We start from the raw sequence: 23,092 nt of genomic DNA on the forward strand, positions 1-23,092 counted from the left end.
AACTGTAAAACACTGTTGAAAGAAATTAAAGATCTAAATAAATGGAAAAACATCCCATGTTCATGGTTTGGAAGACCTGATATTAAGATTTCAATACCACTTAATGCAATCTATAGATTAATGCAATTCCTACCAAAATCCCAGTTGTTTTTTGTTTTTTTTCCAGAAATAAAAATTCCATCTTAAAATCCATATAGACTCTCACAGGACCCTGAATGGCCAAAACAATCTTGAGACAGAACAAAGTTGTAGGACTCACAATTCCTGATTTCAGTATTTGCTACAAACTTACCAAGTGTGGTACTAGCATACAGACAGACATATACCAATGGAACAAAATAGTGCCCCAAAATAAACTCTTTTATATATGGTCAAATAATTTTTGACAAATGTGCGAAGACCATTCGATGTGGAAAAGGTAGTCTTTTCAACAAATGGTGCTGGGAAAAGTGGATATCCACATGCAATGTATTAAGCTGGACCCTTATCATACACCACGTATAAAAATTAACTCAAAATGGATCAAAAACTGAAATGAAAGACCTAAAAATAAAACACAAGGGAAAGCTTTATGACATTGGATTTAGCAATGATTTCATAGATGTGACAGCCAAGGCACAGGCAATAAAAAACAAATAAATTGGACTGCATCAAAATTCAAAACTTTGGTGCATCAAAGGGCACTATCAACAAAGTATTTGTAAAAAGGCAATCCACAGAATGGGAGAAAATGCTTGCAAGTCACATATCTGATAAAGGATTAATATCCAGAACACATAAAGAACTCCTAAAACTCAACAAAAACCCAAACCATCCAATGCAAAAACAGGCAAAGAACTTGAATAGACGTGTCTTCAAACATATACAAATGGTCAATACGCACACGAAAAGATGCTCAACATCACTTATTAGGGAAATCAAAATCAAAATCACAAAGAGATACCACTGTTCACACCCATTAGAAAGGCTATTAAAAAAATAAAGTCCAGAAAATAACAAGTGTTGACGAGGATGTGGAGAAATTAAACACTGTATATTGCTAGTGGACATGTAAAATGGTACAGCCACCGCAGAGAACAATATGGTAGTTCCTCAAAAAATCAAACAGAATTACCATTTGGTCCAGCAATTCTACTTCTGCGTGTATACCCAAACCAACTGAAAGCAGGGACTAGAACAGATACTGTGACACCCATATTCATACCAGAATTATTTACAATAGTCTAAAGGTGAAAGCAATGCCAGTGTCCATCAACGGATGAACGGTATATAAATAAAACAGAAGGAAATTCTGACACGTATCACAGCATGAATGAACCTTTAAGACATTATGTTACGTGAAATAAGTCACTGTCGTGTCCTGCACGACAAAAGCTGTGGGAAGCGAAAAGGGTGGCGCAGGGTTAAGAAAGAATAGAGTGCAAGTGGGGCCAAGGGACTCAAGCCTCAAGGCCTGAGCCCCGAATCGGGGCCAACGCATAGCTTTTATTGGTTAACAAATGAGGAAGTAAAGCTTGTTAATATCAAGATCTGTGAATTATGTGCCTGCTGGCTGTCTTTCTGAACGTCCCCATTGTGCTCCAACACGTACTGTGCCTTCACACACGCATAACTCCAGGGGACCCATTAAAGGGCAGGGACCGATATTACTTCATCGGGGTCTCAGCTTGCTGAGACATCCCCTGAAGGGAGCTTTATCAATGTCTTTCCATTGAGCCTCAGTTTGCTGAAACACTCCCTTGTGAAATCCTGGCAAGAGCGAGGGGGAACAAATGGTTTGGCAGCTGTAAGGCAACAAGTCACAAAAAGACAAATACTGTTATGATTCCACTTATATACGCATAAGGTACATAGTGACAGAAAATAGAACAGTGGTTACCAGGGGCTGGGACTAGGGGGAATGGGGAACTACTATTTAATGGGTACCCTGTTTCCAAGAAAATAAGACCTAGCCAGACAATCAGCTCTAATGCATCTTTTAGAGCAAAAATTAAGATAAGACCCAGTATTAAATATTACATCATATTATATTATATAAGACCTGGTCTTGTATTATAGTAAAATAAGACCGAGCCTTATATTAATTTTTGCTCCAAAGGACGCATTAGAGCTGATTGTCCGGCTAGGTCTTATTTTCGGGGAAAACAGTAGGTACAGTACAGTCTGGGATGATAAAAAATTTTATAGATGGATGCGTGGTGATGGCTGCACATTGTGAATGTACTTAATGCCACAGAAGTGTACTTAAAAATGGTTAAAATGGTAAATTTGATCTTATACTATATATTTTGCTACAATAAAAAAATCCCCAGCCCTATTCATCCTCAAGCCCATATTCCTGCTTCTTCCCTAAAAGCAACCACACTCAACTACTTGGATTCTTTTTCCTGGTATTTAATTCAGTATCTCTATGATATACTATAATACTGCTTCTTGTACATTCATTAGTTACTTACATATTTTCTGCCATGGTAGAGCAGGCTTACAAAGCCAGTAGTACCTACAGACATGCTTCACTTCTCTTAATTCCCCTTTATATAGTAATATCACAATTGCGGGTTAAATCAATCAGATGTTAATAATTGCTTCTGTTTCTAATTCACTTATTTTTCTAAAAATCTATTGCATCTTTCCACCCAAATATTTCATAATCAACCTATCAGTTCTTTTTTTTCCCCAGAACCTCTCTTTTTTCCTAAACTAGTTGCTCTTCAGTTTGTGACACAGTTGTCATCCTGGGACTTATCTTTGTTGCTTGAGTTGGATCCTCACTTTACTGAAGCCCTTTTATTTCATGGTTTATTCCCTTGTTTTGCTGGAGCACATCTTCCAGTAATCTGCTAAGAACTGTTGCGTGGATACTTTTTTTCAGTCACTGAGTGTCTTTTTTTCCTACTTTTGCACTTGATTGATAGTTTGGATAGATACAGAATTCTAGGCTGAACGCAGAACTTTAAGTGCTACCTCTCCATTCTCTATCTTTAATTCTACCGTGTTTCCCTGAAAATAAGACCAGGTTCTTATACTAATTTTTGCTCTAAAAGATGCATTAGGGCGTATTTTCAGGGGATGTCTTATTTTTTTATGTACAACAATCTACCTTTATTCAAATACAGTCATGTGATCTTCTTCTGGAACATCATCATAACATCCTACATGTGTCGGCCTTGCTGATGGTCTTAACTGGGGCTTATTTTCGGGGAAACACGGTACTACCAAGAAATTAGATGCCACTCATATTCCTAATCCTTCCTAATTGATTCTGAAAGCTTTTGAAACAGTCTCATTATTTCTGGTATTTTCAAAGAAATTTCATAATAATTTGCCTGGTATTGGTCTGTTTTCATTTATTGTGCTTGGCAATATATAGGTCTTTTCAATCTGTAGACTCAGATCTTAAAGAAATTCTCTGGTATAATAATACCAGAAAAGACCTTCCTTGGTGATTTCCCAACAATGTGTGAACCAACACTGTTTACGGCCAAACAAATGACAACAGGCTAGATTAGTCCAAGAGTTTCCAGGTATTGTCCTCTGATATACAGGAGTTATTAGGATATATATTTATATTTATATATATATATATTTATTATATATATATATAAAAAATATATATATATTTATTAGGAAAATGAGCTTTGGAGTCTGACAGACCTGGGCTCATTCCTCAACCTCATTACTTGCCGGTGTGGCACTTGGGAAAGTTAACTTCTTTTAAACCATCTATGGAATGGGGATAGGTTTACTGTAGAGATTTAATAAGATGACACATGTAAACTGTGTATATAATAGCATACATATATATATAAATGTACAATGAACGTTATCTATTACTAAATATCAAAAGTTGTACTGGTGCAGATAATACAAACCTTGTCAAATCCATCAAAGCTTTGCTATTTATAAGAAAACAAGACTAACAAAAGAAATGGGAGGCATCTAATGGGTACAAGATTTTCTTTTAGGATGATGAAAATGTTTTGGAACTTGATAGAGGTGGAGGTTGCAAAACACTGTGAAGGTACTAAATGTCACTGAATTGTTCACTTTAAAATGGTTAATTTTGTGTTATGAGATTTTCACCTCAATAAAGAAAAAAGGCAAGATGAGGGAAGAAGTCAAAAGTTGTTGGAAAGGGAGAATAGAATTGATATTCTTTCCTCTATTTTGAATAATCTATTTATAATCTCTAAACATTAAATACTCTAAATAATTTCCTTTCAATTCTTTTTAACAGAATAGCTAACAATGATAATGTTGGCATAACAAACACTTTTTTATTGAAAATCAACAATTAAGGTTGATTAAAAGATTAACATAATTAAGAGAAATATTCCTTCAGTGAGAAAATGTACATAAAAAACAGGAACAGAGAAGACGGACTCTTGAATCTGTAATACAGCTGCTTACATATGGGTAAGAAAACTGACAGTATACAAGACAATGGATAATGTCTGTTTTGTAAAATCAATGTGTATCAGAAGACTGAGCTCTAAGCATTTCTTTATACAATAATAAATGTAGGAATCTCTCCACATCTAAAAATTTCCAGTAAAAGAGGAGGAAGTAGATTATTTCCTACTAATTCAGAGTAGGGAAAAATATTGTTATATGCATCTTTTTTCGTTTTCAACATATCTCAATTTGTGCTCCCTAAAACACTATTTTGAAAGATGTTATTTGATATACAATAAAAGCAAAGGAAGAGACAAGGGGAAGAGAGGGAGGGAAAGAAAAAGGAAAAAAAGAAAGGAAAGCAGCATATTAGAATTTCACTCTTGGAAGACTTACAGTGCACAGGAGCTTATTAAAGGTTCTGCGGTAAGAAAGCCAGTTCACCTCTATTAAACCTACATTTTCCTGATTTAGTTGGTACAAAACAGTTCTTAAGCTATGTCTATTAAACACATGAAGCATCAATTTGTTAAAGACTGCTTAGATTTATACCCGATAACATATAAATTAGATACCTTCAATATTAGCCTGAGTAGTAAGACATACATATGAAAAAATAACTAATTATCTGAATAAAACATTGTTTCGTATTACCAGCTAGTCAGAACAAGAGTTTAGTAGCAAGAAAGAAAGGGGAGAGAAGGTGGTAAGAGGAAAAGAAAAATAATATGGGAAGAGCTAACTTTTCAAACTTCACTTCTATGAACTGTCCCAGCCCTGCTCTGTCAATTCTGATTGGTTATTTTTTAAAATTTGCAATTACGACTATAAAAAATTTCAGCTTCATTCACTTTTCTCCTCCTCTCCCTTTATTTTTTACATTAATTCCTGATCCTAGGAGGTAATCTAGAATGAAGAAGTTAAATAGTTGTCACAAAAGTACTCTGAGTACTTCAAGTATAAGATTCACATTGCCATAACAAATCATATCTCAAAACAGTTAAATAATACTGGATAATTTAAGCATGCAGGTATTTGCAATATGAGTTTATTTTACTCAAGGCAATGAAGTACAACAGCAACAAAGTCTGAGCTCTGTTTGGGGGAAAATCATAGGAAAAATATGGAATTAGAAAAAAGATAATATTCTTCAGCCATCCCAGTAGAGAGGGCAAAGGAAAATCCAACTGAAAACAGTTTTGTTAACAGGAAAGGTACTGAGATGTTATCATCTTTGAACCAAAAAGAAACCACTACTGATTATTACCACTGTCTCCAATACAGTGTGAAGCAGTAAGGAAATCCATCATTCGGGTATTGGAGACAGCCAATACCCTGGAAAGTTTAATTCTAACAGGCAAATTATTTAGGAATTATTTATTTTCATTTCAGTTCATAGGAAAAACTACATCTTCATTTCCGGTCACTGTTCATCCTTTCTCTCATAAAAGAAGGGCAGTGGGATGAGCAACTGAAGCCAAAGTCCTACCAGCCATTTATCACCCAATTTAAAAAAAAAAGAAAAAAAGATAAACAAAACACAGCACAGCTATTATATTTAGCTGATAATTCATTTTTATATGCTATTCCCATTACCATTACCATAGGGTGAAAAGATCAGTCAGCTAAAGCAACCATTAGCTAAATAAAAATCCATACACATAAAACTTTTTTTAGGAATAACAAATTTGAAAAAGTTAAAAGCTAGATAAACTACTAACATTAAAGCAGACAGAATAAACTTCAACCTCGGTTACTAATCACAAACTAAATGTGTGAAATCTTAATTCAGAGGCATAAAAGCAGTGGTTATGAAGTCAGAAGATGACAGATCAAAATACTTCACAGCATAGTATTTTCTTAGTGAAATATTACAATCTAAGGTCTGATAATCAAATTTATAGATCCAGAAACTGGACTTTATCAGTAACCTAAAAGATGATCATTCAGCCTCAGTGACTAATTCACAGTCAGAAGAGAACAATGAAAAAACTAGCACAACAGAATGACCACAGAGATGTCCTTACAGTAATCAGACAACTTATTCTTACTCCAAAGTACTCATACTCTTTCCCAGTATGAGTACTAATCTGACTTGGTTGAATTAGTAGCTGGTTGAATACAGAATTATAGTAATGTGAAGTAGATGATCTTATGAGATATTTCATCTAGGCCATAAAGAGGCCTGATAAACATTCCTGCACCATAGTAGAGAATACATGTCTGGTGACTGCATTACTCATTTCCCAGATTCCACATCTTTCGATTCAAAATTTACTTCCCTCATTCTTTTTCTATCACCCACTGCATTTTCTGTTGATGTGTAGTATCACTGACTAAGCCATATCAAGCTGTTACCCATTGATCTTTGATGTTAAGCATTCTTCCACTGTGTCCTGCCTAACTATGAAAAGGCAAACTCATTTCCCTATTTTCAATTTCTTAAACAGTACTTCTGACAGCCTATAACTGCACCACCTATAATTGTAATAGAAAACCACAAAGAAGTAGTTTTGGGTTCTTACGTAGTTTATGTAGAAACTGAAATTTAATTCTGAACACAATACAAACACTACAAAAATCTAACTGGACACAACTCAGAGCTGCAAAAAATGTAAATATACTTTGATTCAAAGCAAATTGCTTAAAATCAACAACTTATGGCTAAACTCATTTAAGGGTATATAGGTAGGCTTATATACTTAGACAACTACTATAAAAAAGATTCTACATCTGTAAAGCACTTTACAAAGTACTAATCATCTATTATAACATTCAACACTTATAACCACCAAATATTTAAATTGAAAGTCTCCAAGAAAGATACTTTACCTTCTAGGTAAAGGGAATAATTCAAAATTTCAACTTTTAAAAGCCATTAAAGTTCCTACTGATATTTTACAATTAATTTATTCATACATATATATACATATATATATATTTGCTCTGAAATCAGAAAATATATTAAGATTTACACAGCAGATAAAAATTCCTTCTCTCATAAAATATATACGTTTACGTCACAAATACACTAAAAATACTTTAAGTGGGCCTTTGCAACGGGCGTTCTTCTGAACTGAATAATTACACTAAGAAAATTATGCAAAATTATAAAACAGACAAAGTTAGGCTTTGGTATGTGCAGCAATTTCTTTCTAGATCCCTTGTACCAAATACTTTTTTATTCTTTAGGTGCTTGGTATGCTTATGCCCCATTATAAGATGCTCTATGTAAAAATTCATGGTATCAGTTATCTATACCTTAAGATAAATACATTTAAGTGAATAAATGCACTCAAGGATTTTAAGCCTAATCCCCAATTGTAAAATAAAACACAAAAAATAAAAAATAAAAATCATAATGGAATCCAGGCATTATATTAACCTGCTGAGGGGCACTTTATGCAGAGTTCATGAAATCATACCACATATACCTGATTATGTAAAAGGTCCATTCTTATCAAATGAGTTATATCCTATTGAAATCCATTAGGTACATTAAACAACAACAACAAAAAAGCAGCTATAGAGCACCGACACAATAAAAATAAAGTTTACATCACAAAGTACATCCTTTTCTGTAGTTTAGAAATGTTTTCTAAATGAAAATACAACATTAATATAATACATCAATATTAGAAATAGAAAATTGAAGAGTTCTTACCTTACTACATCATCAATATTGTTCCTGTATACACCTTCAAGTCTTTCTGCAGGAAACCCCATTGCAATAATGTTTGGATAAATATCTGAGTATTTAAGTTAAGGAAATATCGGAAACAAGCAACAATGCAATCTAAATGTACACATTTTAAAATATTAGCTGACAATTAAAAAAAAACTTTCCCCACCACGGCTGTATTGTCAAATGTGTTAATTTATAAACCACCATGTGTAATTAAGAAATACAAATAGATACATTAATTCTAAAAAAGATCCTCAAAATGATTACTTGGCAAAATAACTTCAAATCCCTCTACTTAGAACATTAAAAATGCACCCAAGGTAAAAGGTAGCTTCCATATTTACAATATTTAGGTACATGTGAAAAATAAAAACCTCAGACTTCATAAATCACAAATACTAAAGAATCCTGGGGCAAAAATCAAAATAAAAACCAATAAAAGCTACACAACTTCTAATTTTTTATGGTTATAAAAAGCACCACGGTATAGAAAATAGATACAATTAAGAGTCGGAACATCAGATTTAAAAGCTGGCTATGTCTCTAACCAGTTGTACAATTTGGACAAGTCACTTAACCTTTTTAGATTTCAATTTCCTATTCCACATGATAATTAGGTTGAGACAACCATTAAGATCTCTTCTCACTCTTACTATTTATGACTTAATAATACTGAACTGAGGTAGAAACTTATTCTCATTTCTAATCAAGGTAATCAATATTTAACATGACTATTTTATTCACTTGTTACACACTATAGTTAGCGTAAAAACAAACTTCTACAGTCAGGAAGAATGTATATGCAATTAACTATAAAAAACCACCAACAATCTACATTTCAATGCACTGTGTCCATCATAGCAGCTCTCTTCTTGAGCTCCAACAATCCTCTCTAATCTCATAATTTTGCCTCGAATCTTCTAAAGGAGCCAAGCTAATCTGCCTAAAGCCTCCCTTGAAGACCATCACTAAAGTTTGCCGCCCGTCTGCTTCTGGACCTATTCATCTTCCAAATACAATTCAAAATTCACCAAATACAATTTTCTTTTCCAGATCATTTTTTCTTTACTTTCTCCTGTATTTGCATTATTGAGCTAATTTCAGTATTAGTTTTCAATCCAAAATTAATTATCAAATTACTGAAAGCTTTTATTTTGATATAAGAAAATGTTCTACTCTGTTCTATCCATAAAATTACTATGTACTGATTAGACAAATTTACAGAATACCTTTAAGAAAAAAATGTGCACAACAGGGTATACATTCTGCTATCTTTTGGATAAAAGAAATAATATATTATAAAATAACATCTTTTTGGATAAAACATTTACACGTATATTTGCTTGAATTTGAACTTCCTCAACACAACACCACACACACACACACACACACACACACACACACACACACACACGATAACTGAGAAACTACTAATAAAAATGGCTGCTTTGTAGAGACGGGAAGGGGAAAGGGAGAAACATACATTGCAAACAGCCAGAAATAAATAAACCCGATTAATATGAAATTGGTAACCAGGAGAAAGAATTTATTTCAGGGCTTATTTGGACTTTGTAATTTTACTGTACCTCTTTGTAGGAAGTATTCTAAGAACAAAACGAACTACAAAGAAATTTTCAACTTTCTCTGAGAGTTTGTTTTTAGTAATATCAGTATTGATATCCTCGAACTTTTTTCTTTATATTGTAGGAAAAAGCAGTGAAGTTATGCTAATAATGTTAAGATTCACGATTTATTAGTGTAACAGAAAAGAGGTATCATTATAAAATCAGAAATTCAGGTAAAACTATTCATTGAAAATATCAATATGAATCCACGTTTATAAAAATCTGATTTTTCTAGGTCTTTTCATTTCAGTGTTCAGTCTCAGCATCACCAAGAAAGTTGAGATCATATAACTTTGGATGTGATACAATATGAAGGATACAGTATCAGCTATGATAGCTAAGTAATCTTCAACCTGAGAATCTACAATGCATTTAGATATGTAAATTTTAATTTAAAGCATTTAGATATATAAATTTTAATTTAAAGAAATTGCATGTGATAAAAGAATAAGGTAAATAACATAATGAGAGAGTAAACTGAACAAATTCAAAAGGTCTGTAGGACATGACCCAGTCTCTTTTCAAATACCTTTTTAAAAAGTCAAAATATCATTTCAAAAGGTTAGGAGGGGAGAAATGGGTAACTATCCTTGATTTAAAAGGACTTAAGGAGTCTAACAGCCAAATTCACAGGTATAATACTGTTCTGGATACTGTTTTCAACAAACCAGACATAAAGGACATTTTTGAGCCAACTAGATAAATTTTAATATGATCTGGGTATTGAATGAGATGAAAATTTACTGAAATGGTTAAGCAGACATTAATTACTGGGGCAAAAACAAAGGTTTTAAAAGAGATATTATTTTGGTAAATACATATATACCCATATAGTGACATGTAGGTAAAAAGATAACAAACTAGGTACTAAAAGTATAATCTCTAGGTTGTTGGGATATGTATATTTTTTTTCTTATTTTTGCTTGTTTTGTATTTTCTATTTTTGGTACAATGCCCCTGCACTGTTTCTATTAACAGCTTTTTAAAATTATGTTTGCTTTATAATTATCTCCAAGTCCATTTACAAATTACTGTCTTGTCCTGCATGACTAGGAATCAGCTCTGTATACAGTTTTTAAAAATGCTGAATTTCTACCCCAAATATTATAATAATAATAGTATCTAAGGCTTAAATAGCATTTATCATGTGCCAGGAATAATTTTTGTCACTTTAAGAATACATACATCTTGACCAGAACTCCAATAACTTTATTTTTTCCAAATATTATAATAATAATAGTATCTAAGGCTTAAATAGCATTTATCATGTGCCAGGAATAATTTTTGTCACTTTAAGAATACATACATCTTTACCAGAACTCCAATAACTTTATTTTTTTGCTACATAATTCCCACTGTCTAATAGTCTTATATTTAAATGTGAGTCTAAAGGAATTCCCAATATCATATAATGACAGGGAATTTTTGTTTTGGCTTTTCTGCAACACATTCATAAGAATAAGTGGGCTATGTATGAGTATGTATATAAGTGTATGATTATTCATGTATATGAATATGTAATATTTAATTTCACTTATTTGTCATTATTATCATCCTAATATAATGAATTCCTGTAAGGTACAAGTCGTTTCTCCATAAATCTAATATTCTATTTTAACTTTAAAAAAAAAAAAGAATACATACATTCACCCAAACCTCAAAGCGTCCTTCTACTATAAAGATTCCAAAAGAAAACTACTAGGATGATCATTTTTAACGTCACAAATATTAGCTATAATCTATTATGCTCACATAAGAAAGTAAACCCACCTAAAAATGTAGCTCTTGGTCAATTATCGAAATGTTTTAGGGTATTATGCCCCTTCGTGAGAATAAAAACAGAAGAAAATGGAGGCTCAAACGAAGCCTATAGCAGTGTAATTCCTGAAAGTGAATAATCTTTACTTTTTACCTCTGTCTTGAAGCACAAACATAAGAAAACGAAGAGTAACAGTCAGGAGAAAAAAAAAATGAGACAGCAGTGGGGAACCCAAGGCAGTGGCAGTTACCACCAAACCGGAATTTCTGTCTAAAAAATTATATACACATTTTAGTCAAAAATATCAATTCAAATCATCCATGTTTTCCGGAGCAATGCAAAAGAAAACTATTTTTACTTAAAAGAAATAATTATTACTACTATCAAACTTACCTAACCATTAATTTCAATGAGAATGCTAGTAAGATTTTAGCCTTACAGAAAAACACAGAAGTATAACGCCCCTTGAAATACAGTCATTTTAACCAGGACTAAACTCAAAACTTACTCTTGCACTTATGAATACTAATAAAGTAAATCAATTTACCAAAGACTTGGTTAACTTAATTAAGAAACTATTTGTCTATAACTATACATAAATGGGAATGTTATATACTTATTAAATTCAATTGGCCCCCTCCTTCATTCACTTAATTATTCATATACATACAGAACATTCTGTGGAAGGGGCACTGAGAATTTAAGGCTAAGTAAGCAGACTACTGCACTCAGGAGCTACTTATTCTATCAGAAAGACAGACACACCAGACCTACAACTGTGCCAAAGGCCCTATTAGGTACACATCAAGATGTTTTAAGAGCTAGAGAAAGAGGGATTAATGCTGTAGGGGCACAGATAAAACTTCACAAAGTAGGGAATAGGTTAGCTAATCCTTAAGAAATCAGACATCAGTAGACAGAAGAAACAAGAGCAATTACAACATTCTAAGCAGAGGATAGAGCAGAGATATGAAAATATTAGGAAAAAGCGGGCAGTCCAGTACAGGTCACACTACAAAGCTTTATGGAGAAGGCGGCAGGACTGACAGAAGATTAGGTCTAAAGGATGCCATGGCAGGGAGTTCAATTTAATCAGACAGATGAGTCAAACAAGGCCAGGATCAACATGCGAGTTTCTTGCAGAGCAACAATCCATTGCCCTGCATGCAATCTCTTGCAGAGTCACAATTCTATCCTTTTAAATAGAATCTTCGAATTCAGTCTTTTAGAAGTTTCATTTTCCTTAGCTCCTCACCTTCCTTATTCATACAGTTTTAAGATTTTACCCAAGACTCTGGCATCCATCATAAATTAGAACATGTGCCAGACAGTATGCCAAATATATCCTCACTTAATCCTAACAAACCTACGAAGTAACATTACCATTTCACAGACGATAAAATTGAGAGTCAAAAAGATTAGGTAATTTGCCCAAGGTCCCAAAGCCAATAAGTAGTAAGCTATAATTCAAACCCATTATGTACATAACTTCAAAGCTCAAGCTTTCTGTAACACTCTGTCTCACAAAAGATCATGGTTTATATTTCAAAGTCATTAACAAAAATATAAAATTTTCATGAAAGCAGGTCCAAATGAAAGTATTTTACTAATCAAACGCTGAAACTGAAAAATCTAAAAGACAATACAAAAATCTACCAACGTTTCTAAATCAATGTCAGCAACTAATGAGTGCTGAATTTTGAGGCAAATATTTATGCCAAGTATTATATCAATAAACAAAACCTTTGTTTTGCTTCTCCTTACATTAAAATTTTTATGGCATGTTTTTACACAATTTAAACCAAGTCAGACCGCCACACACACATACACACACACACACACAATTTATAATACATAATAGTCTTAACCTGTACTTACTGGATATAGATTCAAATAAGTAGTGTTTAATATGAAATTTTTATCTAGTGCCTTATAAGTACTAAGCATCATTATACTAACTAGATCACTGAAGGAAGCCAAGTATTTTTGCCATCTAGTGAGTGATCTGTGATCTACCTGCAGTCAGTGTGGCACCGTGGTTAAGAACATACTCGTATGCTCCAGAGCCAAGCTGCCTGGACTTGAATCTCAGCTTCATTTAATGTGTAATCTTGGGCAAGTTACATACTCTCTCTGTGCCCCAGTTTCCTATGTAAAATGGGGCTAATAAAAGTACCTAACATATAGGGTTGTTATGAGGAATAAATGAGTTAATATATAAACAATGCCTAGAACAGTGATAGTTGTCTATTAATTGAACAATGGTACAGGCCTAGGCAATAAGAGCCCACCATAACTATTTGGCTTTTTTTCAATGACATTGACTTGTTATATAACAATCTTCCTAAAGAGCATTGAAGCCTAACAGAAACTTTAATTCTTTCAAATCTTTAATGTATCAATTTGTTTTTCAAGTACTGATTTTAAGAATATACATAAAATATTACTCCAAAAGGAAAAAAAGCTTTCTTCCCCCCATAATATCAGTAGCTACTTACTACACATTCAGTAAGAATTCAGTAAGAGAGGTAAAAAGAATGCATACATGGTGTTTTCTATCTTGCCTAGGTTGGATGGCCACCATAGCTATGGGCGATCTGAGATACACTAGACAGTCTTCCCGTGCCTCCCCCCACCACCTGAGCAAACATGTTCGATGTGTTTTGTTTTAATTGAGGTATACCTTACATACAATAAAATACATAGATCTTAAGTGATTAGTTGATGAGTTTTGAAAATTAGATATATATCATTTGGACAGTCTTGATTCAAGTGCTACACAGTCCCTTCTCATATAACAGAATACTGTCCCAAAGAAAAAAATTAATAAATGATAATTAAGTTCTAAATCTGTCCAAAGTCAATTTAACCTATAATGTAACTGACCTATTATGAAACAATGTAGCTACTATATGAGCTAGATACATTTTTATTGTCTGTTGTAAGCATCCAATCATAAAACACTAAAAATATGCTCCAAGTTACATCCAATTAACAAAACACCTTTTAGAAAACAACTTAAGCTGAGATCTGATGAGTTTATCTCAAAATTTTACTTGAGCCTAAATTAATGGGGTTTAGTACTATAAATTTAACTAGAATTTTCAAGTAGAATAACCAAAAATAGTTCCCTAACCTTATTTTACAGGAATGTATTCCTAACATACACTGAATATTTTAAGTATGATGATTACTGAAAGTATTTTGTAGTACTCTATATAATATATAGATATGCTTATCCCTCAACAGCTTATAAACTCCAATGGAGTGCTAATATAGAAACCAATAACTACTGTTTTTTCCTGCCATAATTATTTTAAGGAAAATTATTTTCATAAATCACATATAACTATTCTTAAAATTCTGGTTAACTGAAAGTTACAGTAACAAGATGAAGCTATAACATACACCAAATATGACTGGCCAAATAGAAAGAGACAAATTGAGAGAAGTAGAGTTCAAAAAGCATCAAACGCAAATCTGAAGGTGCCTGTTCCACAAGAGGAACACTGAGCTATACCAGCAGCAGGAATGAAGGGATAAAGCAGACTAACAAGAGAAGACAACAAGAGTTGAAGCAAGTTAGCAAATACCAATACTTCACTATTTAATTTTATTTTCCAGGAATTTCTGGAGCCTTTTCTGTTTTTTGTCAGTGCTATAAACCAACAGACATTTAAGGCTGAGGTGAGAGGAAACAAAATTCAGTCATTGATTCATAAGCTGCATCAGGTTTACAATTCCTCTCAACAAACTTAACAAGTTTAAATATAACAAATACTTTCCAAGTATGTCCCAGTTACATCCATATTATCATCTCTTCTAATCAAATTATGCTTTAATAACTACCCACTCTCATGGACTTCTATGGCTTTCCATTTAATGATTTTATACTTCTTAATATTTTATTTTTCCCTATTAAGTGTACTAAATATTTGGATCTGGTTTCTAAATTAAAGATTCATATTGGGAGAAAAGCATAAATAGGAGTTCCCTGAATTTTCCAGTTGATAAAGTGCTGATTGTTCATTATTTAGGAACAATTTGTCCTAATGTATAAGGCAGGGCCAGCCCGGTAGCTCAGGTGGTTAGAGCTCCTAACTCCTAATATGTAAGGCATATAATCATTCCTATACATACCAATTAATGTACCCTAAAACCTTATTTTCTAAAGTGGAAGTATACATAGGTACAAAAGCCTGAACTACAGAAATCTTAAGAGGAAGAATGCGCCAAAAAAACGGGATTTTTAAGAAAAAGAAGGAATGGCCAGATACAACACAGGAACATTTAAGTATTTACTCAGTGCCAGGCCCTATATCGAGGACTTAATGCACAGTCTTTAATAGAGAAGACTAGAATTTCACTCTCAGCTTTATAAAAGCATATGACTTCAGATAAGCTAAATATCTCTGGGCCTTAAATATTCCTGTTTTGTTTTTCTATAAAATAAGGATAATAACACTTGTTGCAACTTCTTCTCTGGCTGTTTCAAGGATCAAATGAGATATCTGGAAATATCTCTAAATCTATAAAATTGAAAGGGCTCTATAACTGTAAATAAGGGGTTGTTCTTATTTGAGGTTGCAAGAGTTAGAAATGTCCTGTTGTTTAATTTTAGTTTAAATGTCTCATTACAAGGCAACTCAGTATGATTTAATAAAGAACTCCAATATATTAACTTACATTCACTTTAGCATAAATTTTAGTTTCCTTTTAACACTTTTTAATTATCTGCAAGCAGTGCCAAACCAGAAAGGAAAAGTGACTACCAAATAATTTACGAACTCTACTGGAAGTTTTCTACTTCTCCAAACAAATCGAACCTCACAACTTTCATGTTTTTGTATTATAGAAACCCATCTTGACTGAAAAGTTTACACATACTTTTGCTTTGAAATAGAAATTTAGATCTTACTTTCTAAATGAAAACATCACTCTTCAAAGGTAACATCAAGAATTTCTAGTAATTCTTCCACTTAGCAATACCATAAATTGGTTCATTTGGCGAGAAATCTGTAACTTGTAACAGAGCTAAGAAACTGTTGAACCTTTTATTCCAGCAATCCCCCTCTAACAATATATTCTGAAAACAAAAACAAAAGTAAACTATACAAAGATATTCACAATAGTAGTTTATAAAATCAAAAAATGAAAATAACGCTAACACAGTGCCCTAGCAAAGCATGGTAGCTAGCCTGATGAAATATTAACCCCATAGCTTTAAAAATGGCAAGTACCCCCTGAGAGATAAAAATTTGTGAAAAAAGAACACAGAACAGTATGAAAACACTAATTACAAGTATGTAATTTTGTGTACATGGACAATAACAAACGGGAAGATAATTTCAAATGACAGACATTTGAAATAGAATTAACTTTTTTTCTATTAAATTGTTTAAATTTAAGAATCATTTTGAAAGCCTTTCAAGCCAGATATAGTAAGATTAGACTCAGTTAAAAAAATTTTTTTTAAAGGAACAAGGCACTCTAAACTTGAATTATTTAAATTCAAGCAAATTACAACCACAGAAAAATATCTTATGAAGTCATTGAAAAGGCTAGTAATACTCTACAATCTAAAGTACAATTTTTTAGTGTATTAGCTGAAGTATTATTCCCCTCAACAAATTCAATCAATTTTTCTTCAGAGTAGTTGTTAATTCTGAAATAATGTATCTACTACTGTTCAAGCCTACATCTGTGAAACTGAAAATTTTGGTTGCCCAACTAACTGATTTCAACGAGTATACCAAACAATTACCTTCTTCCTAGCTCTCTGGATGAATACGATAAGACTGATTTCCTGTTTCAGAACACTGCTGCTGTTAAAATACACACACACACACACACACACACACACACACACACACACACACATTTTCTCTCTCTCTACCGTTTTGCTCCCACTAAAAAAAAAAAATCTAAGATTGACTACCAATAACAAATCAAAATATGGCTATAATTTACCTAACAACTTTCAAAAAGATTATCAGTTCAACATTAGACATATTTGTCAACATTATATTCTTAACTGCGCCAAATGCTAACTGTAATCTTCTACAGCAAAATCATAATAAAGCACATGAAAGATTATAAGTTAAAATTATAATATTGATCCAGCATTACTATAAAGCACACAAGATTGTATCTTTATCCTGTAATCTTTATAATGTTAGATTTATAGGTTACTTCTGTACTATCATTCAATTACAAAAACCGTGCCTTTATCATTTATTTTACAAGTGACTACCTAAAACACTAGGTTTTAACTAGTCTAATAGCTATGCAAAATGAAAAAAGGCATTAACTTTTACAGAAAAAAAGACATTCAAACAGTTAAGGTACAGAAGATGCCAAGGGATGTGTCAGTAATTTGAGAACAAAAGCCTACTCATAATAATATTTAATGCCAATTCAGTCAATATTAGCAAACTGCATTCTAAACAAAATGATTCCAAGATTTGCAATTGTATTGATCTTTTAGATGCAACCATGAACTAATTTCCTATTAAAAAACTACTACACACACAGGGTACTAAGAAAACAAAGTTCTAATACAACTGTGTCTCTGCCAAGTGGGTTCTCTTTTCCTGATTAAACCAAAACTACAAAAAATTTAACTTCTTACAATCAAATTTATGTTACAAAGAAAGCCATTAATTTGAACCATTTTAAAAAGAGAAAAAGCTCCAAACATGTGTGCTACACTTACACTGCTTCATTTTGTATTTGGCTTTAACATAATCAAACCAAGTCTCTTCATTTTATATCTTAAACCAGGAAATCATTTGCCTAAGCGTAGTATTTTACTCTGGATAAGAACAATAAGAACTAGAAATACATGTGGATTTTAAAATATGAAGGCACATGTAATGGCATTAATTACTTTATTGGTAAAATCATACTACTGATTTTATAATTGCCTTATCCTCATATTGCAAAATGACTCATATTCCCACTGAAGATATTTTAATCATTAGATCACTTTATAATCACTTGAATAAGTGATTTATAAAGCAATCTGAAATTACATATACTAAAATACCAGTTAAAACTCGTATTTTAAAATTTAATATGCAATTGTAAAATATTCTAACAGATGAAAACCTACATTACTTGGTTTGAACAGATTACACTTAATTTTAGTCAGCTACCTATAAACGTGTTTCTGGAGATACCATTTTAGTATAAATCCAATTATTTCAACTGGGGAAAAAAGCACAATTACTAATCACGATTAGTTGTGGAATCTTCATATTCAAAGGAGAACATACTAAAATTCTTTGAAAATAATTAAGATGAAATGTAAGAGAAAAAAATTAAGGAGTCAACTTTTTCAACCAGTAAACAAACTTAAAAATCAAAGTTTAACATATAGAAAGACAAAAATACCAATAGTTAGATGGGAGGGATAGAAATGAAAACAAGGAAAAGGAACTCTAACACTTCACACCCTTTAAGTACTACTATAAAGCAAACAAAACAGGTAAAGACTTTTAAACTTTTAGTATTTGTACAAAAATCTCATCTACATATGTGCTTCACTTAATATAAGTGATATAATTTATTTACACAGTATCTGTCTAGGTAAAAAGGTGTAAAAGGCATCATTCTTTTCAGGGCCTGTAGTTCAGGCCTGAACAAATTCTATAAACTGATGCTAGTAAAACAATCTACTTTCATCACACATTAATTTGAAATTGGCAAGATGTTTCTCATACAAAAAGTAGAGGCCCCAGACACAAAGTTGCATTTGAAAACATAAATTCAAAATCACATCTAAACTGAAATATTGTATCTGATCGTATTAATCATTTGGCATGAAAACAAACTTCACAATAAAAAATGTCAACGTAATAAATAAAACAAAGTAGATTAAAATTTATCAGATCTTCTTAAGCCAAATATATGATTTTAAAGACTCATGCAACTTGGCAAGACCAAATGCTTGGGGGGTAAAAAGAAATTAAGTTACAGAAACAGCCTTTCTAGTGGCTCAAACTACAACAGCAAGATTTTAAATGGGGCAATTCATTTACTAACACACGCACAAGAAATGAGTTGTAAAAGAAGAAAAAAGAGAACCTGAAAAATATTTAAAGCAAATTTTTAAGGAATACTTATTAAATCAGTTACCTGATTTTTATAATAATGAATTCTGAAATATCAACTGTTAAGAAAACCACTTTAAAAATATCAAAATCTTATATAACTTAATATCTCAAGTTAAAACGTGTTTCCACTTAAATATCTAAACAATCTTGTAAATGACTAAAACCCAGACTTTTATTACATAATCTTTACTTCTCAACCAGTAGATCTTTGCATTTTAGTAAAAATTATAAACCCTGGCATAACCATTAAGTTTCATTTTTGTAATACCTTAAAATTTTGATTAGTCTTTAAAAAATCATAATTAATAGATAATTCCAAAAACAGAAGTGCCAAAATCACTTATATCACTAGATTATCTTAACTTTTTCCTATATTTAAGTAACAGATGGCAAGCCTTAGTTCTTGGACACTACACAATAATCACAATCTGTGTGACCTTTTCAGTATTAAAAAGAATCCAAAATAGCCTTAATAATTAGCACCTTAACGCATTTAACAGTATTAGATATAATCTTAATCACACTGGACAGAACCTAGGTATGCAAAGTTGTATCATACTTTCAATGTACTAAATTATTAATTTTATATAGATTTCCTACAATTAGCCCATGAAAACTATTCAGATGTTAGGTTGTTTCGCTAGTTTTCAAAAAACATACATGTATACACTCATAAACAAAATATTTTTGCCTCGATGATGTTTTCATTAGCACCCAAGAAGATATATATACCACACCTAGATCAAAATTTTCTTAAGAATTAAAACAACTTTACCTCATCTGGAAAAATGTTACTCCAACAATTTTATTTGAAAAAGAATTTTGTTCTTCCTCAATAGTTTTTATTCTAACTACAATAATTAATAAATTCACTGTGAAAGAACTGTCAGTGAATAAGGTTAAAATTATTTCCCTTTTTTATAATATCTGACACTTAAAAAAAGTATCTGACATAAACTAACATGGAATTTTGACCACAAAAGTTAGTATTAATCATAAACGCAAATACAGAGCAAACCTTCATCAAGTAATATCACTAATTACCGAGGCAACTATACAAATATAAACTATATCATTCAAAATATGCTCCAGGTAACAGTAACATCGTGACAAGCTATATACCCTTTCTCATTAAAGACAGGAAAGCAACAGGTTATAACTGCTTTAGTCTAAAATGATGTGGTAATTTATTTGAATTATTTCTATATCCACTTTAATTTCAACACAATATTCCTACAATAGCAAAAAGAATTTTGACAGATCGAAAGTTTAAATTTGATTTCATTTCATTTAAATATGTAAAATATGCTTAAAACTTTAAATATGCAATAGCTTCCTATAAATAAGAAATAAAAGCTTCAAAACTAAAACACTTAGCTATTTTTTGTGTAACTGATTACAATTTTGTGACTCAAAATCATGAAAACATTTCCTAGTATTGAGGCCATCTTAAATACACTGTAAAGAAAAATCAGAGAATAGCAGAAAAAAATATTAGCCAAATTTTGGAAACAAGTTTAATGCATAACTTCAGGGGAAAAAATATTGTTGATGATTTTGTGATTTAAAAGTCATTATTTTAGACAATTATGAAGTTGTGCTTTGGAAATTCTTCAAACACAAATCCCCCGCCCCCTTTAAGTTCAGTATAATAAATTACATTTTAAAACAGACGCCGAGGAACAAAACTAGAAGCTAATATGGAAACATGAAGTTTCAGAGAAGTAGAACAATGGGTACTTTTTTTTAATTCTCTTTAATTAATCATGTTTTTATTAAAAAAATTTCTTAAGTATAATAAGCAAGTGGAGTTTTTTATTCATATACTAAAATAAACACCATAAGCCTTATTCAATTAAAGTACAGCAATAGATGCTATCTGTTTTTCTTAACAAATCTGAAGGTATCATGTGATTAGCAATCTCGGTCTTAAAATAGGTATCAGTATCTCTGAATATCTCTTGTAATTTCAGAAAGAATCATAACACTGAGTCAAAACTTAAATTTCATTAAGAATTTTAAAAATAGGCCTTGGCATTTTATTCTGCTTGTGCAAAGTGACAGGCAAAGTAAATTGTAAAATCAAGCAAACTGAAAAAAACATAACAAACAATCTATTCCTAGAACACTTTCGTAATTATGTTTGTCTGCCCTTAAAAACAAAACAAAGCAAAAAAAAAAAATCTGAATCCACTAAGCTACTCCCTTGGCATCTTCTCATATCTGAACCAATCTGAGACTCCATCACAAACCTTTCTAAAAACTTCACATTAATGCAAGTTTTCAATTTAAATAAATAAAGCACTTTAATTCAACAGGCTAACATAGCAAATTAGGGTCTAGAAAAGAATGTAACACATGCATCAGCCTTAGTCAACCCTACTTTCTTTATTGGGAAAGATATGAGAAGTTTTTCTAACTTGTCGAAATTTGCCATTTTCCATCAACACATTTAATTCCATCAAATCTGACTAAAACAAAAGCAGCTTTAGAATAAAAAAGTAAAAGGGTAAGGAATGCATTAAACAACAAAAAACAAGTATACTGGGAGCAAAGTATCTCCCCAATACATAAGGAAACAAGCTAAGGGTTATTTTAAAAACTACTGGCAATATAAAAAGTAAAAAAATAAAATAAAAAATAAATGCTTTCTTTTCATAAAGCATACCCATCCTGTTATAGGAGTTCTATGCAACATCCTTCTCAATAACTCATGCAATGCATTACACTTACACGTTTGTTGAAAGCATCCTCAGCCCTTTCTAGCAGAATTTGAAAGCAACAATTTCACAATCAGCCTAATAACACATGAGCCTTCTTCAAATAAACCTTTTTTGTTACCAGGGATATCCTTCGTGGACAAAGTATTTATTATAAAGAATACTGGCCTAGCAACAGTCAGAAAACCTAGATGTTAAAAGCCTAGCTCCATCATTTATTGGCAATTTGATTTTAAATACCACAACCTAAGGGCAAAGGTACTGACTTTTATTGCGTATTATACTTATTATCTACCAGATACTTTATACCTCTAAACCAGGGTTTCTCAACCACAGCAGTAATGGCAATTTGGGACAGATATTTCTTTGCTGTGGGAGGGGCTGGCCTGTGCATTGTAAGATGTTGAGCAGCAGCCCTGGCTTCTACCCACTAGATGCCAATAGCATCCCTATCTACCCTCTTGACCCCCCAGCTTCGACGATCGAAAATGTCTAGACATTGTCAAATGCCCAGGCAGGATAGGAGGGGATCACCTCCAGTTGGCAACAAATCCAAAAACATCTAAACTATTTTTCTAACAAACCTGGAAAAAACACCTACAAGCTAAGGATTTTTACTATGTTAGAGATGTGAAAACTAGGGTTCAGAAAGGTTAAGTGGTGCATCTTTTATTACATAACTGATAAAGTGACTGAGCAAGGATTTAAAGGCCTAGCTGATTCCCAAATCTAGTCTTCTTCCATTCCACTATATTGCCTTTCTAAACTCAATGCCTCGTCTACAAAATCAG

At 32.1% G+C, this 23,092-nt stretch overlaps 1 protein-coding gene across 2 annotated transcripts in view; it reads right to left on the minus strand.

The window, feature by feature from the left end:
• The window catches only part of PTEN (phosphatase and tensin homolog), an 83,545-nt gene that overhangs the window by 51,558 nt on the left and 8,895 nt on the right, over positions 1 to 23,092 (minus strand). For both annotated transcript variants that reach the window (XM_033129773.1, XM_033129772.1), the window contains exon 2: positions 8,060 to 8,144. In XM_033129773.1, coding sequence (XP_032985664.1) covers positions 8,060 to 8,144 — 85 coding nt within the window. The remainder of the gene's footprint in view (positions 1 to 8,059; positions 8,145 to 23,092) is intronic.

Source organism: Rhinolophus ferrumequinum, chromosome 16, assembly GCF_004115265.2.
Source record: "Rhinolophus ferrumequinum isolate MPI-CBG mRhiFer1 chromosome 16, mRhiFer1_v1.p, whole genome shotgun sequence".
Lineage (NCBI taxonomy): Eukaryota > Metazoa > Chordata > Mammalia > Chiroptera > Rhinolophidae > Rhinolophus > Rhinolophus ferrumequinum.